Source organism: Oratosquilla oratoria, chromosome 1 (assembly GCF_046742065.1).
Source record: "Oratosquilla oratoria isolate Oo_2021 chromosome 1, ASM4674206v1, whole genome shotgun sequence".
NCBI classification, from domain to species: domain Eukaryota; kingdom Metazoa; phylum Arthropoda; class Malacostraca; order Stomatopoda; family Squillidae; genus Oratosquilla; species Oratosquilla oratoria.
In genome coordinates this window covers 49,981,964-49,998,589 of record NC_134777.1, presented here as the reverse complement: position 1 = coordinate 49,998,589, position 16,626 = coordinate 49,981,964, and the positions used below count along the sequence as shown (strand labels likewise).

Here is a 16,626-nt window from a genome sequence, read left to right as displayed (position 1 = left end):
AAGGCCACCTCTAGCTACCGTTCCTGTACGAGCTTTTCCCGGATGTGGTCGCTTGCGGCTTGCCCTCGCCCATCCCAGAAACTCAACAGTCGCCAGGAAGGTGGTACAACGCCACTTCGAGTCATTCTCAGGCCAAGTTGTCCTCTTCCTTCAAACCAGGACGGTTAGCGTAGCCGGACATGCGCGTCAACACCACCGCTAGCTACCGTTCCTGTATGACATTTTTCCCGGATGTGGTCGCTTGCGGCTGCCCCCGAAACTCGACGCCGGCACGGACAAAGGGGGGGGGGGGCAAAGAGCCCCTTAGTCTCTTCTACTCAGGAATCCCGCAGTACGCACAAAGAGCCGGGTGATCAACGGTGACCTTCCATGCCCTTTGCTCACAGGGACAGAGATCAGGGACGAGGTTGCAGACGCGGTATTTCTCGCTGACCGGATGCTACGTCGGCGGAGGACGCGGACAGTTGTCTCCCCCCTCCTAAGCGTAGTAAACGGAATGGTTGTACATAGCCGCCCCCGCGAACCCCCCCCCCCGGGTACGAGATTTTTCCCGGATGCGTCCGGCGGCTCCGCCCCCCCACGGACAAAGGAGCCGAGTTCGGAGATTCGGAGCGCGTCGGCCTCTTCTCCTCAGGTGGTCCCCCACATCCACCTTCCACCCGTCGTCAGACGAGCCGGGTCATCGCCGGAACCCTTTCTATGCCCGGTGGGCAGGAAGCCCGAGATGTGCCCACGCGCGCGTTCGTCGTGGGTGACTCAGCTTCGTCCATTGGAGGCAGTCTCCCCTTGGCGTCTCCCGGACCATCCGCACCCAGGCGGGACTCACCAAGTGGACATTCCCCGGACATTCCCCGGACCTCCTCCCCACTCTCTGTTCACTCGTCACTACGTTGAAGGAACAGATGGAGGCCCAACGGGAATTTTTCCGCGCTTCTCAAGCGCGGTTCGTGCACCGCACGGAAGCTCGTGAGGAGTCACCGCCCCCAAGGGCCCCCCTCGACCATCTTCCACTTGCTCGGCCCCCCTCTGTACCCATCAGTGACCGGGATGGTAGCGTGAGGTTCCTCTCTGCCCGTGCCGACCCCTCCTACGCCGACGACGATGTCCACAGCTCCGTAGGGGTGGCACGCTCCCTTTCCCCTCCCGTTTCCCAGTCGGAATCCTCGATGGTGGTCCCTCCTTCCTTCTCGGACGTCCTCGCGAGGGTTCGGAGGGCGAATCGACTGGGCCACCCGAAAGCAGAGGAAGCCACATTCGAGTCTGACATCTTCATGACGGCCAACTCTCAGAAAGCCCAGCCTCCTCCCCTCCACCTTCCATGGAGTACGCAGACGGCGAGAGCCATGGCCCAGGCCTCCGACGCTCTCGCAACAAGGACGACCGAGAAGACGCGTTGGCTTCCGGTCCCATTGGAACACCAGAAGCGCTTCTACACCCCATCGGGGTCAACCCTCGGAGCAGCCTCGATCCCGGCGAGGTTACCAGAGCTGGTTAGGCGGACGCCGAGTCGCTGCGCAGGCGAAACGTCCTCCTCTCTGGCAGGGAAGTCAGCTCCCACCTTCAATCACTGGCTCTGTCCCTGGCGGTGAACTCCTGGCTAGAACGCCTCCTTGCCTCGGCGTGGGAGTTCTTACCCGCACTACAACCCCAGGAAGAATGCGACCTCCAGGCTTTTTGGCAAGCGCGAGCAGAGCCCTGAAGCATCAGGTTTCCTGTCTCTCAACGTCCTGAGCCAACTTCGAGTCCCACAGGAGAGACACCATCCTCGGGGAACCCCAGTGACCCCCTCCTCAGGGAGATTTATGCTCACCCACGCGCTGATTCCCCCGGATATGGTGGACTCCGAGATCCTCGACGCAAACATTATAGAGGCTCCGGACTCCCCCACAGGACTCCTAGGAATTCGCCAGCCCCTCCGCACAAGATAGGGGGTTGCCTCTCCCTCTACTGGAGAGCATGGGAAGAGGCCGGGGCGGAAGACTGGACCTACTAAGTCATTAAGACGGGCTATTGTCTTCCCTTTTCCACTGTCCCAAACCTCTCCCTCTATCCCATCCAAGTCAGCAGCTTCCACCCGGACTCGGCTCGCGGGCGGGCCCTAGCGGAGGAATCCTCCGTTCTGCTCCAGACAGGAACTTTAGTGGAAGTCTCGACTCCGGACCCAGGGTTCTTCTCACGGCTATTCCTAGTAGAAAAGACAACAGGGGTGTGGAGACCAGTCATCTATTTGTCTCCACTCAACAAGTTCCTTTTCCCTGACGAAGTTCCGAATGGCCACCCCAGAGTCCGTAAGGGCGTCTATCAGGGAAGGGAACTTCATGGTGTCGCTGGACCTCCAAGATGCATTCCGCCCAGCTATGCCAAGAACACCTGAGAATGGTCCTAACCTTTGTCCTGAAATTGGGCACAGTAGTCAACCCGGAAAAGTCGGATTTCTTACCAGAACAGAGAGTCACGTACCTGGGTATGGTCCTGGACTCCTCCCTAATGGAATCCTTCCCAGTAGGAAAGGGGATCCCGAATCTCGCATCTCTAGTTGCACAGGCACTATCGACCAGGTTCCTGACGGCTACACAATGCCAAATCCTCCTGGGCCATATGGCCTCCATAGAGAAATTAATCCCCTGGAGTAGACAAAGAATGCGACCGCTACAGCGGCTCCTCAAGTCTCAGTGGGCCCCGCAAGAGGGAGAACCCCTACAACACATCTCCCTCACCGAAGAAGTCAAGGATTCTCTTCTCTGGTGGAAGGCCCATGCAACCTTCTCATGGGGATGCCCCTCGGCCCATCTCCCCCCGAAGTCCTCCTGTTCTCCGATGCCTCCAAGGAGGGCTGGGGAGCCCACCTCAACGACGATCACATCAGCGGTTCCTGGTCCACAGTCGAGCGGACAGCCCATATCAATTGGCTTGAGTTGAAAGCAGTACTCCTGGCTCTCCGTCACTTCAAGGATCAAGTCTCAGGAAAAGTAGTGGGCATAATGTCGGACAATTCCTTGGTAGTAGCCTACCTAAACGAGCAAGGGGGGCACAGTCTCCCAGGAACTATGCCTTCTGATGATGGACATCCTCAACCTAGCCAAGAATCTCCAGGTGTCACTCAAAGCCCGTTACATCCCGGGGAAGAGGAGTGTCTGGGCGGACCACCTCGGCAGGAAGAATCAGATAATCAACACAGATGGTCCCTCTATCGAGAGGTAGCGAACTTCATCCTCAGCAAATGGGGCTCCCCTCTAGTGGACCTTTTTGCAATGAGATGGAATCACCAACTCCCAATATATTTCAGCCCTTTCCTGGATCCTCTGACAGCAGGAGAAAACGCTCTTCTGCAAAGTTGGGACAACCTGGACTCCTACGCTTTCCCACCATTCCCTTGCTCCAGAAGGTACTCCTCAGAGCAAGACACGCATCCTACCTTCGGATGACTTTGATCGCTCCTTGGTGGCCCGAAGCCCCATGGTTCCGGACGCCCTCTAGCTAGCAGTAGAAGAGCCTCTGGCCCTTCAGGGAAGACCAGATCTTCTGTATCCACCCATCAACGGGCCTTGGCACAAGAACCCTTCAGCACTCAATCTTCACGCGTTCAGACTATAGTCCAGATCCTCCTAAAGAAGGGTTTTCCCAGAGAAGTGGTTGAGGACATGTCCGCTCCTATTTGCTCTTCCTCAGCTAACCTTTATCAAGGGAAATGCGCCTTTGCAAAATGGTGCCACTCCAGGAAGTTAGTCCCAGTTCGAGCCACCATTCCTGAGATCGCCTCCTTCCACGTCCTCAGGAAGTCCAGGAAGATCTCCCTCTCGGCGGTACAAGCCATCCGGACCTACCTCAAGAGAACCGAACATCTTCGACCAGAATTAAAGTGGTTGTTCATCTCTACTAAAGGTAGCACATCACTAAGAATTCCATTTCTTACTGGACAATGGAAGTCATCCGCAGAGCCTGCGACATGAACCACACAGATTGCCCATGACCTGAGGGCAGTAGGGACCTCCCTAGTCATCAGTAAGAATCGGTCAGTCAACCAGGTTCTTCAAGCAGGTATATGGAAGAGCCAGAATACGTTCACTTCCTTTTACCTCAAAGAAGTTATGCGGGAATCTTTAGGGAACTTATCTTTGGGCCCCATAGTGGCCGCCCAAGAAGTCCTGAAAATGATATACCCCTCCTCAAGAGCACACAGCCGACCCTGACAACTCATCCAGGTTCTGGCTCGGCAACTGCAGGGATAACTTTCTAAAATCCTTCTCATACTCTTACATTCCCTTACCTCACCCGCGGGCTCTCAAGCATTCCAAGGGAATCAATTCAAGCCCTTCAGTGGTACAAAAGTGATTATAACCTTTCTGTCTCCACTCCAGGGAACAGAAAGGGGTGCACTTCAAAGTGAGGGGAATGTATAGGGGTCTGGTCAACATAGTCTTAGCACACTAGATTTTCCTTACAGCGGTTTCCCAGGCTAGATAACAACTTCCTTCCCTCCTAAGTCCGAGTCTCCTAGTGTAAGGAGTACCGAAGAGTTTGTATTCTTCGGAACAAATGTAATTTTCGCAGGAAAATTAATTTTTCCCTGATACAAACCTGAGGTACTCCTTACCTTTAATGGCCCTCCTCAACCACCCCTCTAAACAGTTCCTTCTCCTTGCCTGACAACCTTGTGCTTAAATCATACCTGGCTCAGAGAATGGTTATAGTGTGCGAGACTTGTGGTGGAGGGCAAGGGCCCCCCCCCTTGCCCCAATGGGGCCCCTTACTGAGGATAAGTGTTGCCCAGACCCAGAGTGAGGATTTTAATTTCGCAGTAGAAATATTCGCGCTACGCGAGAGTATCCTAGTGTAAGGAGTACCTCAGGTTTGTATCAGGGAAAAATTAATTTTCCTGCGAAAATTACATTTTTCCCAGCTAGCATTTTTAATTTTTTTTCTTCTAAATTTTACAAAGTCAGTTTTGTTGTATAATAATCTTCCTTATATATGTTTTTCATTCCTTTCCATAACATTTTGGCTCAAACTCTATTAGTACGTGGTCACTCCTTCCAGTTGGTGTCCTATAGTTTATTTCTCACAATTTCAGGCTCACAGGTGAATATCAAGTCTAATCTTGATGATTCTTTGTTTTGTCAGTATCTACTTTTTTTTTTTTACCCATTGAGTCAGTGTGTAATCAATGGTCATATCCAATAGTACATTGCCCCAGTGTTCCTCTCCACCTCCCATTGTCAATTCTTCCCTATTTCCTTTGCGTTAAAGTCACCCATAATTACTATGTTTTCTCCATATTTCAGTTTCGCGGTTAATTCATTCTTTGTGTCTTCTAGTAATTTTTGTGTTCACTGTCAGTTCAAGTCTTAGTTTTGGGGACACGTATACAACTATGAACATTCTACTTTTCATACTGCTATTTTCAACTTTAATTATGATCAATTCCTTATTGTCCTTTCCTTCTGTTGCCTTTATTACATTTAGGTCCTTTCTAGTCAATAGCATGTCTCTTCCCCCCTGTTTGTCCATTCTATTTTATTTACCAAAGGTTGTGTAAACCTTGTCTCACCATACTTGATTGTATAGGACCTTTTAGTTTTGTCTCCACAATTCCCATTATGTCTGGTTTCTCTATTGACAAATAGTTGTTCAATTCATTTATTCCAGAAATCATACTGTCCATGTTTGTATATGCCACTTTTGATTTTTTCTTTTCTTCTCTTTTTTGGTTAATGTTTCCATTTTTCTAATGTACCATTTTCTCAGTCTCAGATCCAGCACTCTCCAAAAAAACTAATTTTTTTCAGTCTGTTCTTTTCTCGATTTTTTTCCTTGGCTTCACTTCTCAGTGCCCTATCTTTCTCTATTTCCTCTTCATTCTTTTCCTTTTTTATCCACACATTTTTGTATTTTTCACTTCTAGTTTCGCTGCTTTTGATAGTATTTCTTCTGTTATCATTTGAATTCTTAGTTTGATTTTCATTGGTTTGTAGTTTTCCTATGTACGTCATTGATTTCCTTTTCCAGATTCTGTCCCTCGTCTTGAACCACTTTTAGTATCTCCTTTGCAATTTCATTCTCTTCTTTTTCTCTGGTATTTGTGTACATTGTGTTTTTCATTAATACCGTAAACCACAATGCATTTCTTTTTGTCCACTGAGTCTCTCACCCAATTTTCCTTTTCTTTGATCACTGTTTCCTTTGCATTCTCTTCTACCTGCTGCTATACTATTTCTTTGAGAGTTTTTGATTTTCACGTTCCTGTTTCCACTGATTTTTTATTTCATTCAGATCGGTCTCTTTGATTGATTCTTTCATCTTTTCAGTTACTGCTTGTAATTATTCTTTAACCTCTTTCTTCAGTTCTTCATTTGTATTTCTAAGCTCATTTTCCTTGCTTTCATTTTCTCATTTTATCGCACTCAGTTCACTTTTTAGCTCATTTAATTGTCTTAGTATCACCTTGCTAGTTGTGTGTAAGTTGGATACCTCTAGTTGTAAAGCTTTATGGTTTAATTTTGAATCAATCAATTCTTCTGCTAAGTTGTTAATTTCTCGATTCCTTATTGCTTTGCTAATCCTAATATCTCTATCAGTGTCCAAAGTTTTATTCATTGTTTCCCTTTGCCTCCTAAATCCCGAGAATAAAGCATCATTGATGTACCTGTTAGTCGTCTTCAGAGTATTGTTTAGACATTTTGTATAACTCCCAATGGGGACTCGACTCTGGATATATCCAGTCCCCTCTTGGTTGATTCGTTAATCCTTATTTCTTCTTTGTTACTTTCCATTTTTAGCTAAAACTGATATTAAGAACTGGACCCAATACATACCTTGCCGGTCCCACAAAAACATATTAGCTTCATATGAAAACAAATTTTGTCAACCTTTCACTTTACTTCAAAATTTCAGTAATACATATTCATGCCTTATAATTTTCATAATAAACATGATTATAGATATAAATAGGATAATATTTTGAATGTTGTGTGAAATAATTCATCTTCTTGGATCAGGTGATTACTTAGTGCTACATCTAAGTGAGTTGGTGCGAATGGGATTCATGGGGGCCACCAGTGACAGTGACCAATTACGACTGGAGGGTCTCCACATCTTGCAACTGGTTATTGACAAATTTGCCCTCGTTCCTGAACCCGAGTTTCCAGGACACGTGCTACTAGAGCAGTATCAGGCACAGGTATTTGTCAGAATCTTTGTATACAAAATTATCTGTAGTACTTGTTTGCAAAAAGATTTTGAGTGGATGAAGAGAGAGGTCACCATATGATAGAGCAATAGTGATAAATCAGCTCCAGCTGCTGGGCCATGCTGTGGAAATGCTTCATCTTACTGCATTGCCTTCAACCTAAGCAATATGGTAGGGAACAGAAATGACCCTTCATCCACAAAGTGCTGTGACAGGAGGGTCTTAAATTATGTTTTTATATGTATGAAATGGATCTGTTCTTTGACTTGGCCACGCCCCTTATAAAGGGAAAATGACCTTTTATGTGTCCTTACGCATATATATGTGAATGTGTATTTACATACATATACCAAGGCTTTTTCCCCCTTACAAGGGAGGTAGCCAAAAAGAAAAATGCATAAAATCATTCCCACCCATTCCATCCCTAAATACACTCCACTCCCCTCCACCCTCCCTCCCATCTTAGCACCTCCCCCGGATGACGGATCATCCCTGCACCTTGTCCACTGCCCTGGGTCAGAAGCAGTGTCGCAAGACACAGCACATCCACAGCAAGGCCACTTCATTAAATTGGCGACCCCCCCCCCCCTCTCCGTCCCCCCATGCATAAAAGGAGAAGACGGGGAGAAATCCCTTCGGGCTGCGTCAAATTTTGCTCACACATACTACCTCACCCCCCAACCCCCCACCCATTCCACCTCATGCATCACAACATCATCCATATACAACCATTCTCCATTCACCCCTGTCTTCTGTCCTCTCCCATCCTTCCTCAACAGACATTCCCCTCTTCCCCAAAGCCCCCTTCACCCCATCCATCCATCTCATCCTAGGACGTCCCCTCATGTTCACTCCCTCCACATCTGCCTTCCATACCTCTTTTACTAGTCTTTCTTCACTCATTCTTTCCATGTGTCCAAACCATCCTAATACTCTTTCATCAACCCTATCTCACAACTCCCTTACCATCCCTGTTCTCCTCCTCACTTCTCACTCTATCTAGCCTAGTAACCCCCATCATACTTCTCAGACACCTCATCTCAAACACATTCAAACTCCTTCTCTCTTCCTCTCTTATGTTCCATGTTTCTGCCCCATACAGTGCTGTTGGTACAATCACTCCTTCATACAGTCTCCTCTTAGCATCCATTCCCAAATGTCTATTCCTAATTACACTTTTTAATCCACCAAGGCATTTACTCGCTTCTCTCAATCTACATTCTACCTCCACCTCCACTCCACCTTTTCCTGCCACATTTGCACCCAAGTATCTAAAACTATCCACTTCCTCCAGTTGCTCTCCCTTAACCACTTCCATACGGTGACGCTTACGTAGGCATCATGAGGAGCAAGTGGGTACGCGATGATGCCGATGTCGCCGTCTTGATTATATTTATTGTAGTCGTACCTGCGTGACCCTCATTCTCTCCAAACTGGCTTAATCATATTTTCTATGGTTATCAATATTCACGGGTGAAAGAGAACGAGCGATTGAGCACTGACTTTATTTTTTATAATGCAATTATTATGACGCAACATCGCACGTGGGGCAGCTAATGCTGCCAGACGTGCGATGTGCCCCGAAGTGAAGAGGTCAATGCTCACTTCCAGTCTGCCGCCACTTTCACCCCTTGTACATCTCATCACCTTACTTTTACCCACATTTATCTTCAGCTTTCTTCTTTCACACACTCTCCCAAACTCTGTCACCAACTTCCTCAATCCCTCCTCCAAACCTGCCACAAGCGCAGTGTCGTCCGCAAACAACAGCAGGCTCACCTCCCACGTTCCTCCATTTTCTTCAACCATCTCCAATCCCTGACCCACTACCCTTGCATTTACCTCTTGCACCACCCCATCCACGTACAAGTTGAACAGCCAGGGCGACATAACGCATCCCTGACGAAGTTCCACCTTTACCTCGAACCACTCACTCTCTCCATTTCTAATCCTGACACATGCTCTACTACTCTCATAAAAACTCTTGACAGTTCCTAGAAGCTTTCCTCCTATTCCGTATATCTGCAAAACCTCCCACAGTGCCTTCCTGTCTACCCTGTCGTAAGCCTTTTCCAGATCCATAAAAGCCAAAAAAACATCCTTCCCCTTTCCTATAGCTTTCTCACATATCTGTCTTACCACAAAAACCTGATCTACACAACCTGTACCCATCCCAAATCCACACTGTTCGTCACCAATTACTCCCTCTGTTCCTCTCCTAATCCTCTCAATCAAGATCCTCCCATAAGCCTTCCCAACTACATTTAACAAGCTAATCCCTCTGAAACTATTACACTCACACTTGTCCCCTTTTCCCTTGTAAAGTGGAACACTCCTCCAGTCCTCCGGCACTCTACCCTCTCTCCAGCAAACATTAAATACCCTGTCTGGGGTATTGGCTGCATGTTATTGTGGCAAAGTAGCATGCAGTTGATACTTTAGGGTCTATATGGGGCCCTACGGACCAGAGCCACACATCATTTTGTCTGTGATAGAGGAAAACTCTGTTCATAGAGAAATGATGACACTTTTATATTATGACTGTCCCTCTGTTATGCTGTCCCCCAACCCCTTGTTACTGTCCTGTACAATTTCTCTGAATATTCATTTCCTTTTTTGCCTACCTACCCTGTGGTGGGGGCAAAAGAATACTGCCACCAAGTATTTCCACTTGGATCGTAAGAGGCGAGAAAAAAGGGACGGGGATTGGGACCAGGCATCCTTCTCCCTGTAGCCCCACAGGGGACATTCCTAAAAAAAGTAAAAAATATGTATTTACCTAGTTGTATTACTCATATGCAGGAAGGGAGCTATGCTCGTAGTGACCCGTCTTTGTATCTTTCAGCAGCAAGATTTTTCTTAAATTCTTGAATAGTCTTTGCACACAATGTTGCCTTATCTAATTTATTCCAGGTATCCACCACTGTGTGGAAAGCTATTCTTTTTCAGATCTCTTCTATAATTATCTTTTTTGAGTTTCTTTTTGTGTCCTCTTGTTTTTCTGTTGCCCCACTTTAATAAATCATCTCTATCTAGGATTTCCTTTCCTTTCATAATTCTATAAATAGTAGATCTCCTCTTTCTCTTCTTTGTTCCAGAGCTGGTAGATCCAATTTGGACAGTCTTTGTTCATATGTCAATTTGGAGAGTGTTGGTGCCATCTTTGTCGTTGCTCTGTGTATTCATTCTAATTTTTTTATATTCTTTTTAGTACTGGGAGGGAGTCATAAGGTGTACAAAGATGGTATGTGAAACAAGGAGGACAGGAGGAAATAGAAGGAAGAGTAGTGAGTGGTGGGATGAGGAAGCAAAGAAATGTGTGGAAGAGAAGCAGGCTTTCATAGATTGGTTACAAATTAGGACGAGGAAATTGTATGAGAGGTACAAAGTAAAGAGAAAAGTAAAGCATAAGATAAAGAAAGCAAAGAGGAGAGCAGATGTGAAATGGGTTAAGAGTATAACAGAAAATTTTGAAAGTAATAAAAAGATGTTTTGGAAAGAAATTATAAGAGGAAGAGGAGGCGAATCAAGTAGAGAAGAAAAGGTAAAAGGTGCAGATGGAGAGATGATAATGGAAGAGAAGGCAGTGAGAGGAAGGTGGGCAGAATATTTTAGGGAGTTGCTAAATGTGAAGGAGGATAGGGAGGGAAAGGTACTTGCAGTGGGAAGCACTAAGAAAATGAGAGTGATGAGTGAGGAAAATGGAGGAGAAATAAGGAAAGATGAGGTGAAAGCAGCTGTTAAGATGATGAGAGCAGGTAAGGCACCTGGGTTGGATGGAAGCCATGCAGAATGTCTAAAAAAAGGAGGTACAGTTGTGGTGGACTGGCTGTTGAGGTTATTTAATGTTTGTTTAAGGGAGTGTCGCATCACTTTATAGAGTAGGTGAATTTTTTTTTCAAATATGTGTTTAATGAATGTAGGTATAAATACCCAGTACATTAGTGTGTAATTCCTCAGGGTATTGTGTTCCCCCCATGTATTTATAAGGAATAGTGAATATTTAATGAAGATAAAGTGAGCTCTATTGAAGCTCTAATTAATGAAAAATCCTTCCACATCATTCAGCTTGGTATGAAATGAAAGCTTGAGTCAGGGGAACAAATCTCATTGAATACATTTTTTTTCAAACTAATACCTCTGATTTTTTATTAATTTGTTTCTCTGAATAATTAAAAAAATGCTGCGAAATTCAGGTTTCATAAATTAATTTTTTTATTTTTTTATTTAAATTTCTTTTATTTTTTACTGTAGAAAATAAAGAGCATGATGTTTACTTTCAAATTAGATAAAAATTACAAAAATCCATAAAGAACAACTGAAGATATTACAACAGAAAGAACAAAAACATAAACTTTACAGGACGGGGGATTTAAATTTTTGCACCCATTTGTAGTGGTAGGTTGAGAGTGGAGGATAGATGGAGAAAGAGGAAAAGGACAAAAGTTAGGGAGGTGCTTAGAGTGAACTCTTTAAATGAAAAGGAAAAGGAGAAGGAGTACAAGAAGAAGCTGAGAGAGGAGTGGGAGGGAGTGAAGGATAGAGTAGAGCTAGGAGTGGAGGAATGGGGAAGGTTCAAGGAGGGAGTCACAAAGTGCGCAAAGATGTTGTGTGGAACAAGAAGGACAGGAGGAAATAGAAGGAAGGGTAATGAATGGTGGGATAAGGAAACAAAGAAGGTTGTAGAAGAGAAGAAGAGAGCTTTCACAGATTGGTTACAAAATAGGACGAGGGAGTCATATGAGAGGTACAAAGAAAAGAAAAGAGAAGTAAAGCACAAGGTAAAGGAGGCAAAGAGGAAAGCAGATGTGAAATGGAGTAAGAGTATAACAGAAAATTTTGAAAGTAATAAAAAGATGTTTTGGAAAGAAATTAAGAGAGGAAGAGGAGGCGAATCAAGTAGAGAAGAAAAGGTAAAGGGTGAAGATGGAGAAATGATAATGGAAGAGAAGGCAGTAAGGGGGAGATGGGCAGAATATTTTATATCATACATACATATACCAAAGGCTTTTTCCCCCTACACAGGGGGTAGCAAAAAATAAAAAGGCATAGAAACCACTCCCACCCATTTCATTTTATATATATTCCACTCCCCTCCACCCTCCTCCCTCCCTTTCATCTTGGCACCTCCTGGATGACGGGTCATCCCTGCATCCTGTCCACTGCCCTGGGTCAGAAGCAGTGATGCAAGACGCAGCACATCCACATATTTTAGGGAGTTGCTAAATGTGAAGGAGCATAGGGAGGGAAAGGTAGTTGCAGTGGGAAGTGCTAAGAAAATGACCGTGATGAGTGAGGATAATGGAGGAGAAATAAGGAAGGATGAAGTGAAGGCAGTTGTTAAGATGATGAAAGCAGGTAAGGCACCTGGTCTGGATGGATGCCATGCAGAATGTCTAAAAAAAAAAGGAGGTACAGTGATGGTGGACTGGCTGGTGAGGTTATTTTATGTTTGCTGGAGAGAGGGTAGAGTGCCGGAGGACTGGAGGAGTGCCTGTATAGTTCCACTTTACAAGGGAAAAGGGGACAAGTGTGAATGTAGTAGTTTCAGAGGGATTAGCTTGTTAAGTGTAGTTGGGAAGGCTTATGGGAGGATCTTGATTGAGAGGATTAGGAGAGGAACAGAGGGAGTAATTGGTGAGGAACAGTGTGGATTTAGGACAGGTAGAGGTTGTGTAGGTCAGGTTTTTGTGGTAAGACAGATATGTGAGAAAGCTATAGGAAAGGGGAAGGATTTTTTTGGGCTTTTATGGATCTGGAAAAGGCTTACGACAGGGTAGACAGGAAGGCACTGTGGGAGGTTTTGCAGATATATTGGATAGGAAACTTAAGAATTTTTTTCAAGAAGTGAATTAGGAAAAAATCCACAATAAAGAGACACGAGTCGAAGAAAAATGGAAGATTCTGAAGGGAATCTATAATGAAGGGGTGGATAAATATGTACCAATACAAAAACAGGAAAAGGAGTATTATTATGTGCTGGTTTAACAGAAGATGCAGCAAGGCAGAAAAAAGAAGAGATAAAGCTTGGAAAAGATGGAAAAAAGAGAAAAATCATAGAAAGTTGCAAATATATATCCATGAAAGGAATAAATATGTAAAAATACACAGGATAGAAAAAGGAAATTGTGAAAAAGACATAATAGAAAAATGTAAGGATCAACCAAAACTATTATATAGATATGTGAATGATAAATTGAAAAACAAGCAAGAAGTAGAGAAACTACCCCAGGGGAACATGGAATACACAGAAGATATAGAAATGGCTGAGGTCACAGAAGAAAGATGAGAGTAGTGCTCAGAGATAAGGGTTCTACTTGGGAAGAGGTGATTGGTGGAGTTCCACAAGGATCGGTACTGGCTCCAATAATGGTTGCTATTTATGTGAATGACATGGATGAGGGTGTGGACAGTTACATGAGCTTCTTTGCTGATGATGAAAAGTGAGCACTGAAATAGACCGAGTCACTGCACAGAGATTTGAACAAATTTTGGGAATGGAGTCATAAATGGGAAGTGGACTTCACCATAAAGGAAAGTAGTATAATGGAATTTGGAAAAAATAAAAACAGGATATCAGGACAATATAAAATTAGTAAAAAAAGAAGTAAAGAAAGTGGGATCTGAAAAAGACCTGGGAGTAATCATCACAAAGGACATGTCCCCTGGTAAACCGATAAACAGAATTGTCAGAGAAACCTACAACTTTCTGAGATCAATGAAAGTGGCATTTACTTGGAAGAAAAAATTGTGAAGAAAATACTAGTCATACTGATAAGAACAAGACTGGAGTATGCAGCGACACTATGGTCACCCAGTACTAAAAAGAATGTAAGGAAAATTGAAAGAATCCAAAGAGCAACTACGAAGATGGCCCCCACATTTTCAGAACTGTCATATGAAGAGAGATTGACAAAACTAGACTTACGGACCCTGGAACAAGCAAGAGAAAGAGGAGACTTGTTGACCATCTGTAGAATCATGAGAGGTATGGAAGTCTTTGATAGAGAAGACTTACTAAATTGGGATATGAGAAATACAAGAGGGCATAGAAAGAAATTAAAAGAGGGCAGTTATAGAAGAGACCTGAAAAAAAACAGCTTTTCCCACAGAGGAAATGATAGTGTGTGCAAAAAACATACACAAATTTAAGAACAATTTAGATATTGCAAGATATAGAGACCACCACAAGTATAGCTCCCCTTCCTGTAAGATACAGCTAGGTAAATACATTAACATTTGTTTATTTTCCAATTGTGTTTCACGATCCACTTAGTTACCACAATGCATTTATCACAATATGGTTGGAAAATATCCAGAAACGCACCCACAAGAAATTTAAATACAAAAGCTTGTTTTCTATTTTTGTTTTTTAACAATTCGAAGACCCTTTTCTTCTATGATTTTTTCATTGAAAATGTCACATTTTCGAGTTATGCTCCCCTCTCCCTACAATTATACCAGTGAAATATTCAAATTTGCAAAATAGAAATGGGGTTTTATAACATTGTGGATAATTCGACGACTTTAATTCTGTGAAATTTCTGTTAGAAATGACTCGTTTTTGAGGTATGCCACCTTCTCCCCCTTCACAATTTTGGGAGTGAGAGCCTGGGAGCTAGGAATGGGGGGTTTTGGTTGGGGAAGTAAAAGATAAATGGGTAATTCTAAGCTATCCAACTAAACCAAACCTAATTTAGCCTACCCAATCACACACATGCATAACCTAGTATTGTAGCCACCATGTTCAAACTAAAGGTGGGAGTCACGCCCCTGCAGAATAAAAGTTGATTGGCAGAAAGAGTCCCGTGACAATCATGGTTGGTTGGCTAGAAAGAAAATAGGCATAACTCAAAAACACGCCTTTTACTACAGAAATGCTATGGAAGAAAAGTGTGTTAGAATAGTCCAAAATAATAATCATGGTTTTATAATTGAATTTGCTGCAGGTGTAATACTGGATATTTTTGTGCACTCATCAACTGAGTTACTTGAAAACTACAAGATTTACTGGATTTTAAGGGGGGTTAAAAAATCAAAACTCCAAGGTCAAAGTAAAAAATCCAAGATTTAGTAGAAAATTTCAAGCAGTGGCAATACTGGCCAAGAAGCAGATGGGAACAAGCTAATCATGAGTCACAAGGAGATGCTCCTTGTAACTCATGGCTAGCTAGGTAGAAAGGAGCTTTTACATCAGACATATGAATCATGAAACATTGCTCATTAAGCAAGTAAAAAAAAAAAAAAAATGTTATGTGAATCACTTATTATGTGAGGTGCTCATTAAGCAAGGTTTGACTGTATATTCAGAAAAGTGGTACATGACAGTATTAACCCTTGAACCACATTGCAGGGAGATTTTCTCCCGTGCGCATGCTCACACTTTTCCTTTGGTGATTTCACTTTACTTTGCATTAAATCACGTACAGGGTTAACATAAAGTACTAATTAAGTTTACATATCATCATTTTAACCCCTTCCATACGGTGCCGCACACGTAGGCGTCATGGACTTAGATCTCGGTGGCAGCAGCCAATGCCAGCCGTACGACGTGTCGTAATAATACTCGCATCATAAAATATAGTCACTGCTTATATCGATCGTTCTCTCTTCACCCGTGAATTTTGATAACCATAGAAAATGCGATTACAAAAGAATTAGAAAGAATGTCATTATGAAGGGGCGACTACAATAAATATAATCAAGACGCCGATATGGCAGCCTCGCGAATACACTCGCTCCCCATGACGCCTACGTGTGCGGCACCGTATGGAAGGGGTTAAAGTTTAAGAGTTACACTTTCAATGTTTACAGTATAATAAAATAGTGTCATTTCTCTATGAATAGAGATCTCCTCTATCACAGACAAAATGATGTGTGGCTCTGGCCCATAGGGGCACCCCATATAAACCCTAAAGTATCAGCTGCATGCTAATGAATAGATTTTAACCTCATAATAGCAATTCATAATATAATAGATTAATGTTCTCAATAGTGAATAATATTCTTCATATAGAGTAAGTATTTTGAAAATGTTCACTTTATAATGTATTAATGATTATAAGAATTAATAAAAAAGTTGACAGGTATTTTTGAATGCGAACTTGTGAAAATATTATTTTGCTTAGTATAGGAACTGGGCTTATTTTGACACCAACACCACTTAGTAACTGAGGGTACTCCTACTTCAGGTTGGTGCAGCTCTTCGACCTGCCTTTGCTCCAGATACAGCCTCACATGTCACAGCACGAGCCTGTCAGGTCTGCAGTGCATGGATCTGCTCAGGTTTGTCAGTTATGATTTGAATTGGAATTGGTGTCTATGAGGCTTTCTTCTGTAAGGAAATATCAGGATCATGGGACACAGAACCTTAAGGCTCAGTGCTCCCCATAGTGAAATTGCTAACCGGCTATCATTCATATGTATACACTGTACAAAAC

General features: G+C 43.8%; 1 protein-coding gene across 6 annotated transcripts in view; it reads left to right on the top strand.

The window, feature by feature from the left end:
- LOC143036389 (HEAT repeat-containing protein 5B) overlaps positions 1–16,626 on the top strand; it is a 164,475-nt gene that overhangs the window by 95,107 nt on the left and 52,742 nt on the right. For all 6 annotated transcript variants that reach the window (XM_076207786.1, XM_076206277.1, XM_076207031.1 and 3 more), the window contains 2 exons: positions 6,996–7,177; positions 16,378–16,471. In XM_076207786.1, coding sequence (XP_076063901.1) covers positions 6,996–7,177; positions 16,378–16,471 — 276 coding nt within the window. The remainder of the gene's footprint in view (positions 1–6,995; positions 7,178–16,377; positions 16,472–16,626) is intronic.